General features: G+C 46.4%; 1 protein-coding gene across 1 annotated transcript in view; it reads left to right on the plus strand.

Moving 5' to 3' along the window:
- Window positions 1–16,410, plus strand: part of msk (importin-7 msk) — a 110,216-nt gene that overhangs the window by 13,348 nt on the left and 80,458 nt on the right. Inside the window, exons 6-7 of the mRNA XM_075690722.1 lie at window positions 9,108–9,153; window positions 12,710–12,809. Coding sequence (XP_075546837.1) covers window positions 9,108–9,153; window positions 12,710–12,809 — 146 coding nt within the window. The remainder of the gene's footprint in view (window positions 1–9,107; window positions 9,154–12,709; window positions 12,810–16,410) is intronic.

The raw sequence follows: 16,410 nt of genomic DNA on the forward strand, positions 1-16,410 counted from the left end.
TTGCAATTAAAGTAGGTGCTGATAATTACAGAACAGGTAGTTTATGAGACATGCAACCCAAAAATATGTTTTTTCAAAAATCAGCTTTTTCGCGATTTTTCGGTTTTCGGGGCCGCATCCCCCCTTAACTGTATAGATCGGTCCTGTTGACCTGAAGGCACCAACCATGGCTTGGTCTGCCTAGGAGTGCCAAAAGCAACCAGCTTAAGGGGTGACGCGGGTCTTGAAACGGCAAAAAATCACAAAAAAGTCGATTTTCAGAAAAGTTCATTTTCGCTACGTTTATACATTCAAGAATCCCTCCGCGAAATCTAGAAGCTAAATTTAATCGGAAAATAATAAAAAATCGCGCTTAAAGGGGCCAGGGTGAACGCGAAATCAGCAAAATTTGGTCAAAAATGTTCAAACTTCGCGCCGTCACCATTTGCGAACGCGGTGGCCGATGGCCGCCATCTTGCGCTTGTTTTGAAGCTGTTTTCTTTGTGCGCATTTTGCACCAGTTCAAAATGGCGTCGGTGAAGGGAAACCGACGCTATCGCGTCATTTCTGGAGGATGCGTCCGTGCCGCCGATTGGCCAAAGCGCGCACACCCCCTGCGCGCCTCGCTCCTATTGGTCCGGTGCTCGTCGGCGCGCGCTCGACCGCTCACGCGGCTCGCTACGTTTGTTTATCTCAGGTTTCATCGCGCCGCTGTCTACGTTTGTTCAGCCGCTTGCTTCGCGACGTTTGATAAGATGCTCATTTCGCTGGCCGAATGGCTGGAAAAGATTGTCGTCTCAAGGCTACTACGCGTGAAGCGGCTGTGGAATGCGCGACGGAAGGCGGCTAGGCCTGTCATACTCGCGGAGTTGCCGGTTGCTGGTCTGCCTGGACATTCTACCGGATCGAGTTCCGAGCTGCAAACTGGCACGTCTAGCGTCAACACTTCGTCCGCCCACGCCACGCGTGTTGGCACAGATCGTGCAGGCACCGTTTCCTTCACGACTGAAGAAAGTAGCGAGCGCGCAGCGAGCGCCGGAAAACGTCCGGAGCGCCGGACCTTCGAAGTGCGAACTCCAGCAAGAAGCGAGTAGCCTCTTTGAGCGCAAGGAAGCTGGCCAAAAAGCGGCAAAAAGATAGGATGTATCCAGATTATGCCCCTGGTGAATTTCCTTGAGATTTTATTGGTATGTTCTCAATAAAGATGTTGCAGAATGTTTTTCCTTGATTTCTCAAAACAACAATACCGACAGACTTCCAATTTTGGAGGTAAAATAGCTTCTGTCCTATTTCAGCTATCAACATAATTTTTTTTTGCCAGAAAGATAAATGTATGCAGTAAGCAATATGCACCTTTTCAAAGCAGCACTCTTCTCAAAAAGATTTTGAAATGGGTCACATGCTTGACATGTCAAGATGGCATTTTTTTCTCACAACTTTGATGAACTCTAACTCTTGCTCAGATTAGCCTAGAACATTGAATAATACCTTATGGCACTGCCTGAACATCCTAGATAGACTTTATACTCAAATTACTGTGTTAGGGTTTTCTGTTTAGATGCTAATTTTCCTCCAAACAAAGGACTCAGCTTATACAATGTATTTAGAGTATATCAGAAACTACTTATCCTGTGGCAAAATTAATTATATTTTTAGAATCTGCATATTAAAATACACAAAGTGTGAAAATTTCGTTCAGATCTGTCCACAAATAAAAAAGTTGTATTTCAAGTGTAGCCTCCCCCCTTAAGTACCATGCTCCAGCAACAGCAGGCATAAAATGACTGGAAATGTGCTGCCGCAGTGGACCACTGGCTCCCACGCTTTGGGGAGCGTCTTGGCAGGCATTGAAAAATACAGGCGGCTATGATCACACATAAGCAATGTCAGTGAAAAGGAAACTAAGGCGGAGTCTTAATCCTTTGAGGAGGAACATGGCAATGAAAACCTTTTTCTTTATTTATGGGAACAAACTGGTGAAATTTGGCATGCAGGCGTGATTTGTTATGTTGATATCGTAACTGAATTTAGTTTCGTGCTGTCTATTACAGTTTTCAAGTTACAAGAATTGACAGCCTGTAAAAGTAATCCTCAAATTATTTAACGACACATAACTTCACGAAGATTTTCACATCTGCATGTTCACAAAAGCCAATTCTGTGCAATAAAACTATTGGTTTAGTTTTTAAATGCCAAAATGAGCATAAAAATATTTTTTTTTAACTTTCCTATGCATATTGTCTTACTAACGACTTTTGCAAAAGAACCATTGTAAATTTTTTATCAGGTGCAGTTAAAAATGGACAACATTATTGCACTCATAAATGTCTCAGGATCTAAGTGCAAAAGACAGAATGATTTTGTGTTCATTTGTTGTGAAATGGCACTGGGATGACTTAAATGAAATGACTTAATGGAAGTTGTGAGAACAGAGCTCAGTTTCATTTGTTGTAAACATAAATCTTTACTTTGAGCACCTAAAAGCCACCTAAGATGTAGTCCTTTGCCTGTGAGGACACATTTCCTTTACATTTTGGTGTAGTTTCTCGCTTCTTTGCAGCAGTTCCGTGCACCTTAATTGCCTTTTTGATGCATCATGCAGAGGCAGACCACAGTGCATCCACAACGTCCGCTTTTAATCCTCTTGTTGTGCAACTTCTTCATTAGTGAGAGTTAGAGCTTAAATCCGCAGCTGAATATTTGACGCGAAAACTCGCTCGCGAATGCGCCTTCACCATAGTATGTGGACGCACCATCACCATCGCACGCGTACGTGCCGTCACTGTAGGCCACGTTTGTGTCGTCGCCATAGCCCACGGTCGCATTGTCAGCACCGCACGTGGATGCGCTTTCTCGATCACCCACGTGCGCCGATCGTGCCTCGTCGACAAGCTTGGCGGCGTTCACTTCTACCAGTGTTCTCCCTCTCTTCCGTGCCTTTCATGGTCTTCCGTACACGTGGGCCGTTCAGAACTTGATTCTTTTGGGGCTCATCACAGAACACGTGTGTTAAGTTGCCACGATTGTCAATCACGTTGATCGGAATGCGCAGCTCGCTGCTGCGCAAATGCGCGCGAGAGAGGTTCGTCATCAATTAAAATCTACAACAGCCAATAGCAACACGCCCTGTGCCCCATGTGATGACTGCGTCCAATAGCAATGCTGTGTTCTGCTTTTTTTCGCTTGTGTTTGCTGGTTTATTTTTCGGTACCTTGCTCTGGCTATCTTTCGCTCCGATCTCTCTTTACAATGATACCAAGGTGGTAGTGCTGTGTCAGCAGATAGCCGAGCAATATGCGGGGCGATGGGGCCTTTCGAAGCTAGATTTTTTCACAATTTTTGATGACAGCACTCTAGGAAAATGCGGTTTTCTTGATTTCTACCTTATATTTTGTTATATTCCACCACAAGGTGAATAAAGTTCCCCGGATCGCGAAAAAAATTAATAAATCAGAAAATAGAACTTTTCAATAATTTGACCACTTATTGCCGCGTCCGCTGCGCTGCGTACAGAATATTGTGTATGTCAAGAAAGTGCATCAACAGCAAAAGAATTGATGAAAGTAATGATATTTAAAATGTATCACATACATCTTTAAGCTCTCCTGGTTGGAATTGTGCTGCAAGTTTCAATACAGTAAAACCTCGTTAATTTAGATTTCGTGTGACCAAAGAAATGTCTGAATTTATCAAAAGTCGAATTATCGAGGGTATCATGAAAACAATAAACAAATGCCTTCTACATCAACACGCTTTTAATTAGTGAGCAAATCCTGTTTCTATTTCGCTCAAACGCAGTGGGAAGGTGTAATTCTCGTCATCTCGTGACTACTTGGCTCTTGCAGCGGTGAACGTCTTGCAGACTTCCTTCGCAGAATGGCCATGGCACGTGCATTCATCTGAGACGTGCTTTGCACTACTGCGCGCACATCCCTATTTTTTTTGCCCGTGAGCCGATTGTCAACAGATCGTCCGTCCATCACAATGTAGGTAGCTGGTGCTCTTCATCCTCGACAGCTTTGCACAGAGTCAAAACGCAACTTCTGCAGACGAAACTGTTGTTGCTATCGATGCCATTGTGGGCGGCAACTTTTTGGTTCCGAAGGTGCGCAGCTGACACGTGCACTGATTCAGAATGAAACTACTTTTCGCCGCAATCGCTGTGGGCGAAATCGTGGTGACTATTGACGTGATCATGGATGGCAGCTATGCAATTATGAAGGCACGTGGCCAATGCATGCATTGAATTGAAACAAAACTACTGTTTGCTGCAACCGCTGCGGAAGAAACTGCAGCCACTATGCACGCGATTATGGACGGTGACCTTGCAGTTCTGAAGCCACGTGGCTGATGCATGCATCAGTTCATAATGAAACTACTGCTTGCCACAACCACCGTGGACAAAACCATGGTGGCTGTCGACGCAATCTTGGATGGCGACTACGTAATTATGAAGGTATGCGGCCAGTCTGGTGTTCTGCGTGTTGTAAACGCAAAAATAAAGGCTTTACAGGCGTAAATAGGCACGAAGCTTTCCAACGTTTCTGTCATTCACGTACAATTTCGATGACTATAGCGATGCAGACTCCACCACATCGTTTCAGTTAGACGCTAGTGCCATTTTTGCTCTTTTGTGACGCACTGCAATTGACAAGCTCCGACAGTTTTGTCCGAATTGACCGATGTGCGGCCAAATTCGTCCGAACTAAGTCAAGTTTGATTGCATTGAATTATGCATGTGCCTGCCAAGACCAGAGGAGGAGTTGAAATTGTCAGATTTTGCGAATTAGCAAGATTTTACTGTAATGTGTGCAAAATGTTTTAGTAAAGTGAGTGGGAAGATAGGTGGTTGCATTTTTGCTCGGTGTGAGTATCTCATTGTACAGTTAAACCTCGTTATGACTTCAGTATAACAAAGTATTTAACTTCTCGTCCATAGAACACCATGTATTTAGAACCTCAATATGACGAAGTGTGTTTATACACAATTTAAATATAACAAAATGTTCCTGCAGCCATGAAGGAAAACCGATAAAATAAATGGAAACTTCAGCAGACAGTCAAATGGTTGAATTAGAAACGAGTGCTTGCGAACACACCACCTAAATCTCCCGCTGTGTAACCAAGAGTGACTGCCAAAGCAGAGCAGAATCATGTTCCGTATGAAGCCCAAGTGTGATAAGACCCCATTGCACTGTATGCTTTGTGTGCGAGTGAGAGCTTGCGAGGGTGAGTGAAGAAGTGGGTTGATGAGCGCCCTCTTTCGCACGAGCGAGGAAAAACGGAGGAGCAAGCATCTGTGGCGTGTGCGATGACGGGGCTTGCCGAGATGACCTCGTGTGTGCTGTCTTTCCGCGTGTTTATAGTATTGGAGGTTGCGTAATCTCTAGTGTGCACGTGGCCTCGTGTGCAATGCTAAATGCACACATGAAGAAAAAGCATAGGGCGCATTTGATATGGTTCCCACACTGATCCCATCAATCCTCTGAGTTATGGCCATGGCAATGGGTACTCTCTTGTTTTGGTTAGGCTCCATACTTGTTATCACACACAGGAGGCAACTCTACAAAGGCTGGGGAGACTTCTCACTTCTCTCGACCATGAGCAAAAAGTAGTGCATTATCTATGAAAGAAAGATGCATAGGTATGCATTATGTAATTCAACCTAACATCAAGACTCACGCTGTTGAAGAATGGAAAGCATCACTGGTAATTACCTATTTGCCACTGAACAATCGGAATGACTCGTTTCTGTGACCAGCCTCCACAGCATACCACTGGTGCTTGTGACCAAATCGGTTGTACAGGGAAATCTCGATATAACGAACTTCAGAGGACCGCGGTAAATTGTTCATTATTCTGAAAGATTGTTATACAGTAGAACCCCGCTGTTACGTTCCTCACTGCTGTATTTTCCCGGCTGCTACGTCGTTTTCATCCGGTCCTGGCATAGCTTCCATAGGATCCAATGTATAAGGAACCCCGCTGTTACGTAGTAGCTTTGAAAACGTTCCTGCATGATACGTCGCAACTTAGCACCCCGAACCCGCCTGGGCTAAAGTAGGCAACGCGCTCCAACCGCCATTTTGGCTTTTGACGAGTTTTGGCCAGGCTTGGCTATAGAACTGGCTGCAAGAAGCCGCACGCCAGTTTGAGAGGCCGCCACTAAGTGGCCATTCGTGAAAAATGCTCTCACTATCATCACTGTGATTACGGTCACCGCGTGGTTTTTGGACGGGTCGACTCATGGAGGAAGGAAACTCGGGAGAGGCCCTGACTCTTTGTGAAGCTAAAGTGAAGCTGGAAGTTGGCGTTGCTCATGGCGTTGCTTATCGGCCCAGCTCTCCTCTCCTGTTTACGTTTCTCGTGAAGCCGCGCCGCGCCGCACGCAACCGGACTGCTCGGACGCGCGCGCTCCGCAGCAATACTAAACAATCGTTAGCACGTTAGCATGACTACGCCAAAGAGGGCAAAATTTCCCGCGGATATTCCTTCGTCCGTTGCCATTGCCGTGGCGCGGTGACGACGAGGAGCACGAGCCGCATGATGCCGGGGAGTTGCCAAATCCTAGCTTTGGAGAAGCCGTCACGACTCTGGACCTCCTCCGCAGGTACGTCGCACCTCACAGCGACGCTGACAGCAATGCGGCCTTCCAGGCTATTGAGAAACGTGTGGTGATTTCTAGCGAGCGAAAGAAACTGCAAGCCACCAATCTAGACTTTTTAAAGTCCTAAGCGCACTCTGTTGAAATAAATTGTCTATAGTTGAAGCTGCACTTTTCTCATTCATTTTCGGAGCTTTCCTCACTGTTGCGTTTTCCCGGCTGTTACGTTTTTTTTCCCCGGTCCGGTGAAAAACGTATGAACGGGGTTCCACTGTAGTGAAAGCCCTAAAATGAACCATTCTGCCCATCAATCCATCAGTTCATAAGTTGTCACCGTATGAGCTATCCACGAAAACGTCGCTGTTAGCTCTCGGCTTGCGCTGTTGCTATTTTCCGTGCCACGCACCACCGAAGCACCGTATAATAAGAGTGACGCATGCAAAACAGATGCTGATGTTGAGAAAACTAGTGACAAAAAGGTAACTCCGTGTCACCTCCAAAGTGCAGTGTTTGGTGCTTTTTGTTCGTTTTTCACATTTCTTGCCTTGGACGCTGCAACTGTCTCACTTGAGGCAGACACGTGAACTATGTCAAAGTGCAGGCACACGTAAACGACACAGTCTGGAAAGTGCAACTGTGTGGCATCCCTGCGAGTATGGAGGTTGCATTTCATCACGTGCGTAGCTAATACGACCTCAGAAAGAAGTGCGAAAGAAAGAGGTGTGCACAGAAAGAAGAGTGAAAGAAGGAAAAGACGCACCTCCTTTGCTAGGCGACGCTTTTCTGGGCGGAGCATGCGCCCGCAGTACCTGATCCGTCGTCGCCTTTGCTCGCCGGCATTTTCTTTTCTCAGGCGCCATCTCAGGTTTTCCGATGTCCGCTCTCTGCGCCTTCTTGCTCGCTAGCCTACCGTTTCAGCTGCCGTGAAGGATACACGGAAATCTAAGAATCACCAGATTTTGGAATACAGTGAAACCTCGTTAAACCGTAGTTGGCCGGAGCTCGGAAAAGGTACGTACTAAACGGTAGTACTGTTTAACCGAATAGCATGAGATCGCCCACTTACCTGTCGAAAACGGAACTCGGAGAGAGTGCGATGAAAGGGGAAAAAACATGCAGTATTTATTCACTTCGCGCGACAAAAGCGTTATTTTCGTTTGATGCCGCGGCGGCCTAGCACGCCGACGACAGCGGCTTCAAACTTACTGAAGCTGCGTGCCAGCTTTTCAGCCAGCCCTCTCGGCAAACACTCGCATGGCAAATTCCTCGTTGGCGTTACGTATTCACTGTGCACGTGCGCAGTAGTGCTGCAGAAGTCCCAGGGGCGCCTTTTTCATTACGGGTGCCGGAGTTTGGAATAATTTTCATTTGGAATAGAGTTACGTTATCGCGCCCCTATTGTCGCGACGATTGCATTCATGAAGCTGACGCAACGCGCAGCTTATGCCACTGTCGGGCCTGAATCGCCCGTGCTATCGCTTTCCATGTCGTCCTCGTCACTGTCGCTAGTCGACACTTTGGCAACAACAGAGGCAACGATGGCGAAAAGTCGAACCTTGTAGCCGACATATCTTCGCGGTCGCAGCAGCGCTGCCGAGCAACTTTTCGCATTCCAAATGCCACACACTGTAGTCAACAGCAGATCCCTGTTGCGTGTCAGCGCCGACTTCTTCGTGTCACGTTCGATAGCACGGACGATGTCTAATTTTTCTTCTATGCTGAGCACCCGGCGTCTTTTTTATCCAAGCTTTGGAACGACGCGAGTCCTCGCTTGCACGACGCCATAACGCTCTCTGGCACCGCGTTGAAATGATGTTGATGTTGATGTGGCTTCACGCGCAAACGCACAGGGCGCTTGGAGGCCGTTGTTCCGATCTCTGAGGCGTGTTGTTCTGCCGGGCCGCCCGATGGAGACGGCGCAGCGCCGTGTTTGCGCGACGAAAAGTTCAAACGCTACGTTTTAACCGATGCGTACGCAATATGCTGGTATGATTTATGCTGATACGAAACACATTATGTTCAATGGCCGCTGAGTCGGGGATTTGACTTTACTACTTTTAAAACGAAACTACTGTTTAAGCGGGTACGGTTTAACGAGGTTTTACTGTATTAGTTTGTAGTACTGAGTCGTCAGTGTCACAAGGAAACATAATAGCGATCGTTATTCTGAAAATTTCGGTATTCTGAAGTTCGCAGTACTGTAATATTTTTTACATTCTAACTATAAGAAGGCAGTAAGCGATTTCTGAAAAGCTCATTAATCTAAAAAGTTCGTTAATGTGGTGTTTGTAGTAATGAAGTTTCACTGTAGTGGTGATATATGTAGTAGTTACTCCGTAGAAAGCATCGCAGGTGTAGAAGCAGCTGCTCTGTGAAATGTGCACAGTGAGGCTTCTAAGATTGCACTGCTTGCGTGGGTTGCACATCGCCTTCTACGAAGTATGAAATGGAGTGTAGTGTGGCACTTGTGTTGCATATGCGCAGTATTTGACCACTGTGCCTCTGTTTTCTTCAAACTTTACAGTGTGGGTCATGCCTTCTCTTGGAAGTTCCTGAAGCCCCACATAGTGGTAAGTTCCCCCCTGAATTGACTTCCCCTGTGTGTCAAGTGCTGTCCACTGTCAAATGAAACATGTGACGAATGCCTCCATCGCACTTAGGCATTGCTCCAGCTGTGTGGGGAGGTGAAAAGCTGTGCCATCGCACAGCTCGCATACCTTGAGCCACCCAAAAATATGCACACCCCGCCAAAACGCTAAACGTTTACGCGGAATCCCAACAGGCATGCAAACGTGCCTCGCACAATAACAAACCCCCTCCACGCCTTGAGACAGTTGGCCATTTTGTGGAAAGCTTTGTTTTTACTCCAGTTTTCGCATTGTCTGCCGTCATGACAGAACGAAGACAATAAAAATTAGGATTCAACCGCTGGCTATCGCATCTAGCTTAAATTTCTGTTCTCTAATTCAACATTCCATTACGAGACACTTATTTCTGTATAGAAAGAAAGCATTGTTCTTTTTTAGGACTTGTGATGACCATGACATTAACCCTTTGAAGGTATTTTCTTTTTTGCCAAATGTGACATCCCCGAGTCAAACTTTGTTATTGCAGGTTTAAAAGCTTCAGACTGACCTATTTTGAAAAAAAGGTCACCACAATTTTTTCAGTGACCATAAAGTGGCAAAAAAAAATAGAATATATATATATATATATATTGTGAGCATAATTCATACACTTCATATTCTCATCTGTACATACTCATCTTCACTGTTTTGGGGCCTGGGGGTAGGGCTTTCACTCTGAAGAATAAAGAAGAGACTGGCTGCCTAAACCTTGTCTCACAAGTGGTGGAGGTGCTGGGTAAACATACATTTTCCGTGGGTAAACATGCATTGCTTATTAATGAATACGGATGGTCTTCCATAGATGCTTACATAGATTGCAGGTGTAGAAGCAGCTGCTCTGTGAAATGTGCACAGTGAGGCTTCTAAGATTGCGCTGCTTGCGTGGGTTTCACATTGCCTACGGGAAAAAATAATTAATAAATACTTCATAAAAATAAAAAAAAGTGGATACGTTTGAATTGACATGATATGTTCTGATTCGGCACTTGGGTGGTAGCCCTCTCAGAGGAAGTGTCGGTCGATTCACCTGCAGCAGAGTGCGTGCAAGACAATGTGGTTGTTTGCGCACCTGCCAAGAAAATCAAACGAGTCAGACACTTCGTTCCGTTGCCAACGAGGGACAGTCAGTTTTCGCAAGCCGATTCCCGAGAAAATAAATGCAGGCATGAAGTGGCTGCATCACCCGCCATACTCCAGCGCCTGCCTGCGAGCAACAGACAAGCGAGCATCTAGCGGTGATCCCTTGAGAGATTGGAAACGAGACAGTTTGTGCGATAGATAGATACTTTTTTCGAGCACTACGAATGGAAACAGCCCATGAAACAAAACCAAAACTAACCGCCATGCACCCTCCCACGTGCAGATGTGCAAATGGTTGCTGAAACACCAGTGTAAAGAAGCCGTGGAATGAAAACCAAGAGACTACGGGGAAAAAAAAAAGTTCATATACACACAGGGTAGCAGTGCCTGCTGGGCAACAAAGAGTTGACAAAATTGGCACGTTTTTCGAAGATACAGATGGCGCCGTAGATTTGGGACTTGTTTGCTGCTCCATATATTTACGGCATTGACCCTGAAAGGGTTAATGAACTATATAAATGCGAATTAACCGATGCTGTACAAACGACAGTTAACAGTATTTGCTCAGAGGCTGCTGATTGGATTCATGAATGTTTTCACAATTAACTGTTTTGTCTTTGGTTAGCGCATTCACTATTATCTAATCCATTATCCTGGTTGACCAGTCCTCATTCTCATGGGCAGCTTTGGTATGTGAGCAGATGCATGAGCCTGTGCTGGCACACCAGTGTGTGATGTCTGGATGTCTTACGGCTGTGTTTACTTTCATTTAAAAAAAATATGGGGGGGGGGGAATGGTACTTCAACTTAGCGACGGTTATTGTGTCATATACTCACTTTGTTATGCCTTGTAGAAGAGCCCACTGCCAGAGGCGGCCCTGCACCTTCTCAATTTGTGCCTGGCCGTAAGAAAGCGGTGGAACAAAAATATTTCGGGCAGTGAGCGAAGAATGGGTGCAAGCTCTTGCGTATCCATTTGAAGCACTGCAGAGCAGTGAAGCTGCCTACAGACTTACGACAAATTGAAAGCATATATAATATTTTTCTCGGTTCACATTTCAGCGGAGAGACGACAAGAATTTGCTCTGAATTTTCAACCAGCTGGCTGTTTTGCAGTCAAGTAATCTTTTAATGTAGACATGCACACAAAGAGAAAAGTCAGTCGTAACGCAAAGCGCAGACAGAATGCAATCTGAAGGCACGAAAAATGGTTAGTGCCCGGTGGAAAATTATTTGGCTTGAGGGAGTTATATTTTAATGCAAATAAATTTGTGCTAGGGTAGATCCCCGGCTTGGTGCCAGTAATGCTTAGTGGTCACTGTTTACTCATGCAGCTATAAATGTAGTGAGTACATTGTGATAAGTCAAAGGTAGGAGTATAGTCTGCAAGTAGCCAAGCTGAAAGGGGGAGCCTCCTGTCTTTAGTCTGATGTGTTGCACGTGCTGCCGCGTGTGTCCCGTCTGTGGTGCAGCAAGTTCCAACTGGGGCACCATGGAGAAAAGGCATGTTGTAAGGCAACGTTTATTCATCTGAAATGTTAAGCAGTCACGAGCAGTGAGGCAGAAATATTAAATTTCTTGGAACTTGGTGGTGATTGTTGCACAACCTGAAAATTTTAGCATCGATTGCAATCTATGTTTTCATTTTTCCCGACCTGTAAGCCGGAGCAGCTGTGTAATTGAGTTCACTAAGAGCATCAAAGGTTGAAGTGGTTTTTTGCCCCTTGACCTTGAAGGTTGAAGGAAGAAAAATGCCCTACTAAACATGCGCAAAGTTTTTGTGTTGAGACAGGTTCAGAATTCTTAACATGGCATGTGAACGGGACATTGCATGCGGTAACAGCTGCAGGCAATGCCTACACATTACTCCATGGTGGCAAGGGGTTGGAGTGACAGATGTGCTTGGAAAACGGCACGGTTCCCACGCATACGTGCAGTTGGCTTGCAGCACAAGCATGTATGTACAGTGTCGGGTGAGGTGTCACGTAACCGCTGCAGCATACTCTCGGCTAATCTGACACACTTAAAAAAAAAAAAAAAAAAAGTGGATATGTCCCACACTCAGATAATCACTGAAATACCTCAAATAGTTTGTCTCAAACGTATGGTTGCCGGCTTCGTGTGGGTGCAGCCATTACGCTGGACTTTGTGCAAGTGAACATGGGAGCGACATCAATTTCGGAAAGGCTTTGTCAGCGTGAAATACTCTGTGCATTGTTTGTTTTAAGATAAATCTGCTTTGATAAACGGTCGCTGCCGGCATTTCAAGATCCATAGTTCCGTCCTGAAGTTTCAAGCTTTCTATCTTTAATTGTCAGGCAGTGCTGTGCACTGTGCCCGACAATTGAAAGTGCAGTGCTGTGTTTCTGTGCGTTAGGAAAAGAAACTGATGGTGCGCCGCCCCCTTCTTCTCTGCCAGGGTATAGTGCTGGAGGTGGTGTTTCCCCTGCTCTGCCACAATGACCAGGACGACGATTTGTGGAAGACAGACCCGCACGAGTACATTCGGCTCAAGTACGGTATGTGCACCCTGGCGGCTCAGTCTTGGGGTGTTTTCATTCGCGGAAGACGAGGGCACTTGGGATTTCTTATAGAAAAAAAAAAAATTGTCCGATTCCCTGTGGGATTTCACATAGCTACGTGTTGCACATTCTTAACCCTGTATTGCCCACGCACAGTTCTGCGCCAGGAAAAATTGGAACAAATTGTTCACCTTGATTTCTTGCCATGCAAAGTACACTAGAAGAGTCGACATTTTGGCGAGTTGGTCCTGGTTGAACACCTTGAAGGGACAGCGCAAGACGACTGTCCTGTGAGTTTCCTGCCTTTTGTCTTCGTCGTCCTGCACTGCCCCTTTGAGATGCAAAGTACATTCCTTAAGAAAAAAATCAGTAAAATGTTATATGAGGCATAACTTAATTAGTTTTGCAATTATGTAATAAATAATTAATTAGTTTTGTATTTATGTAATAAATAATTGATTTGTTAAACTACCCCTGGCTGGAACTTTATGATGGCTTATCCAAAACACAACTTCGAACTTTCCATTAGGTTAGCTGTGCATAAGTCAGTAATTTGAGGCATCGAATTCAGTGTAGCATATACAATACGTTGGGCATTACACGGTTAAAAATCACTTGGTGTGTGCAATGCACTTACGATGCTGAAGACATTTTCTTGCAGCAAGCTGACGTGGGAATAGACATCCACATTTGTAGATGTTATTTGTCCACGTGTCATTGCACTGTATTCAAGTTGCAATTAGTTTATAGCATTTTCATAGCAAGGGAACGTGTGTGCAGTCTATTGCTGCAAAAAATAGATCTCTGATATGTCCTTTATACAGTCGCCGACCGTTTATTCGGACCTCACGGGGACTGCGGAAAGGTCCGAATAAACAGGTGTCCGAAAAAGCAGATTGAGAAAAAAAAGAAAAAAGAAGAAATCCTTTATTTCCACGCACTTATTCGGGCTTGGCAGTAGGCTTGAAGAAATTGTGAATGCGCCGGTGCACGCTGTTCCGTTTACGCGCAATCAGATAAGCCTGAATCTCGGAAAGCATCATACGGTCACTATTGGCGGCTGAAAGTACAGTCACTGCTTGTACACGCTCCGCATGCGACGGCAGTGTAGCACGTGGTGCGTCATTTCCTGACTCGGAGTCATCGTCCGGCAGTGCACCAGAAACCTGTCGAATGATCTCGCCATCATCGAGATCTGCGCATGTCAGTACAGCAGTGTCAGCACCTGTGAAACTGTCAAATGTGACGGCGTCCGGAATCGCAATGCAACCACTTCGCAGGTCTCAGCAGAACATTTTCGGCATCAGTAGGGAGCACATCGGAAGGCGACAAATCCTAGGCCTCCTGGCACCCGCTTTCCGGCATTCCCCAGCGCAGTCTACATCGGCACTGTCGGCGCCATTAGACACTTGACGCGGTGTTTCAATATGCCGCGTTGGATCACCGCAACCTCGACACAGCACACAAAGCAAACATCACGTCGTCATGCCGACACCAGTCGCACAAACGAAAAACGGGGCCTACTCGCAGCGTCGTGCACGAAGAAAAACAAATCAGCTGCTGGATTGTCTTGACATGGCTAAGCTGAAACCGGAACTGTTGTAGAGCCACTCTATCGAACCAGGCAGAAACGATGATGATGAGCGGGGATTTGCAGTAGCGCCACTTCGTTGGGCAGCAAGTAGGCTCCATTCAAAACAAAAATGGCGTTCAGCAAGTCGAACCATGCACCAGTCAGTCAGTCAGTGCATGGTGCTCTCGATCGAGTTGGCTCAAAGAGTGTACGAAAAATCAGACGAGAGGTTGCAAGGTGTCCGAACTTTCGGCAGTTGTTATACATTATGGTCTATGGAGAGAATGGGGGGTGCCGTGAAGCAGACCGAATAATCGAGCATGTTCGAATTTTTGGAGTCCGAAAAATCAGTCGGCAACTGTATACCGTATTTGTGCCTGTATAACCCTTACATAAATTTCCAAATATTTGACAGTAGATAGGGGGTGTGGATGACATGCGAATTTCGCCATGAAGTGTGGCTTCACGGCAGCGCACCTTAATGGTGAGGTTTTTTGCCAAAGTTTTGTTATATCTCCTAGGGAACCCCACCTCCTCCCCACCCCTGCGTGTTGAAGTGCCCTTCTCCCCTCTTTCACGGTTGCCCATTCTCTGCTTTAGGGTTTGCTATTTTGCAATTAGTAGTTAGAAAATAGCGCAGGCGGCGCTGGTAAACTCATACATCACCCTTTCCCACAGTGCTTGCCTCACTCTGCGCGAAGTGCTTTGTGATGCAGCCGTGAGTGAAATTACCTTTGGGATTTCTAACTCAGTCGCCTTTGCTTCGTCGCCGTTGCTGATGTGAGGGTTTCTTAGTCCGTACTGTCATCCACTGTCATGGGAGTGCTATCTGCTAAGTAATCCGATTCATGTTGGATATCATGTGACTTGATTCATCCATGATAACGTCCGGTGTGTGAATCCAGCTTTGTCAGTACAGTAAACCCTCGTTAACACGAACTCGCATATCTCGAAATATCGGTTAAGTCGAAAGTTTCCACGCCGCGCCTTCCCCACCCATAGGCGTTATGTATTCGCACCCGTTTATCTCGAAGCATTTTTCGGACGTAATACGGATATCTCGAAATTTCGACCGGGACGGCTGAAGGCAAAGGCCGTTACCAAAAGGTGATAAAGGCTCCGAGCGAGCGCTTGGTTCCTACTAAAGTGCCGAACGCGGTCACGATCTAAGGGCGAATACAAAATTCCCGCGGATGCAGCCGTTTTCCGTCAACCACGTCAAGTAACCTTGGAAGCAGTCACGTGGTGTGCGCCGCTTGCGCACGGGGGCTCATGGGTTTTATCGCGTAGTCGCGCCACCGCATTTCGCACGTGCGAACGTTATTGTGCATGTGCGACTCTGTTCTTTGTTTCGTTGCGCTGTGCGCACGACGCGTTGACTGCGATTTTTTTGTTGTTGTGTGTGTGGTGTGTGGTCAACGGACGACGACGATGTCCCGCCCCAAGCAGTGTAAGTCTCTGACTCTGGAGAAAAAAGTCGCGTTAATCAAGGAAGTGGAGAAAGCGGGAAGATCCAAAACGAGCATCGCCAAAGAATTCGGCATCCCCTTGTCGACGCTATCGACAGTTTTAAAAAATCGGCAGAAGGTCTTCGATGGCTTCGAGCAAAGTTTTTCCAGCGAGCGGAAGCGGATTCGGGCCTCGAAATTCCCGGACGTCGAAGCAGCACTCATGCTGTGGCTCCGGAATGTCAGGGCAGCCAACCTTCCCGTGACAGCCCAAATGATGATGGAGAAGGCAGACGCTCTGGCGTTGCAGATGGGCCACACAGACTTCAGTTGCAGCAATGGCTGGTTTGAACGATTTAAAAAAAGAAATAACGTAGCCTCGAAGCCTATCCACGGCGAAAGCGGCACTGTTGATGAAGGGGCTGCAGACACCTGGCGCAACCACCGCCTCGCTGAGCTGCAAAAGGCTTACGCGGACAAGGACATTTTCAACCTCGACGAAGCAGCACTGTTCTATAAGATGCTGCCTAGCCACACATACACGCCGAAGGGAGAAGCGTGCTCAGGCGCTAAGCAG

This window comes from Dermacentor variabilis, chromosome 4, assembly GCF_050947875.1.
Source record: "Dermacentor variabilis isolate Ectoservices chromosome 4, ASM5094787v1, whole genome shotgun sequence".
Classification (NCBI taxonomy): Eukaryota; Metazoa; Arthropoda; class Arachnida; order Ixodida; family Ixodidae; genus Dermacentor; species Dermacentor variabilis.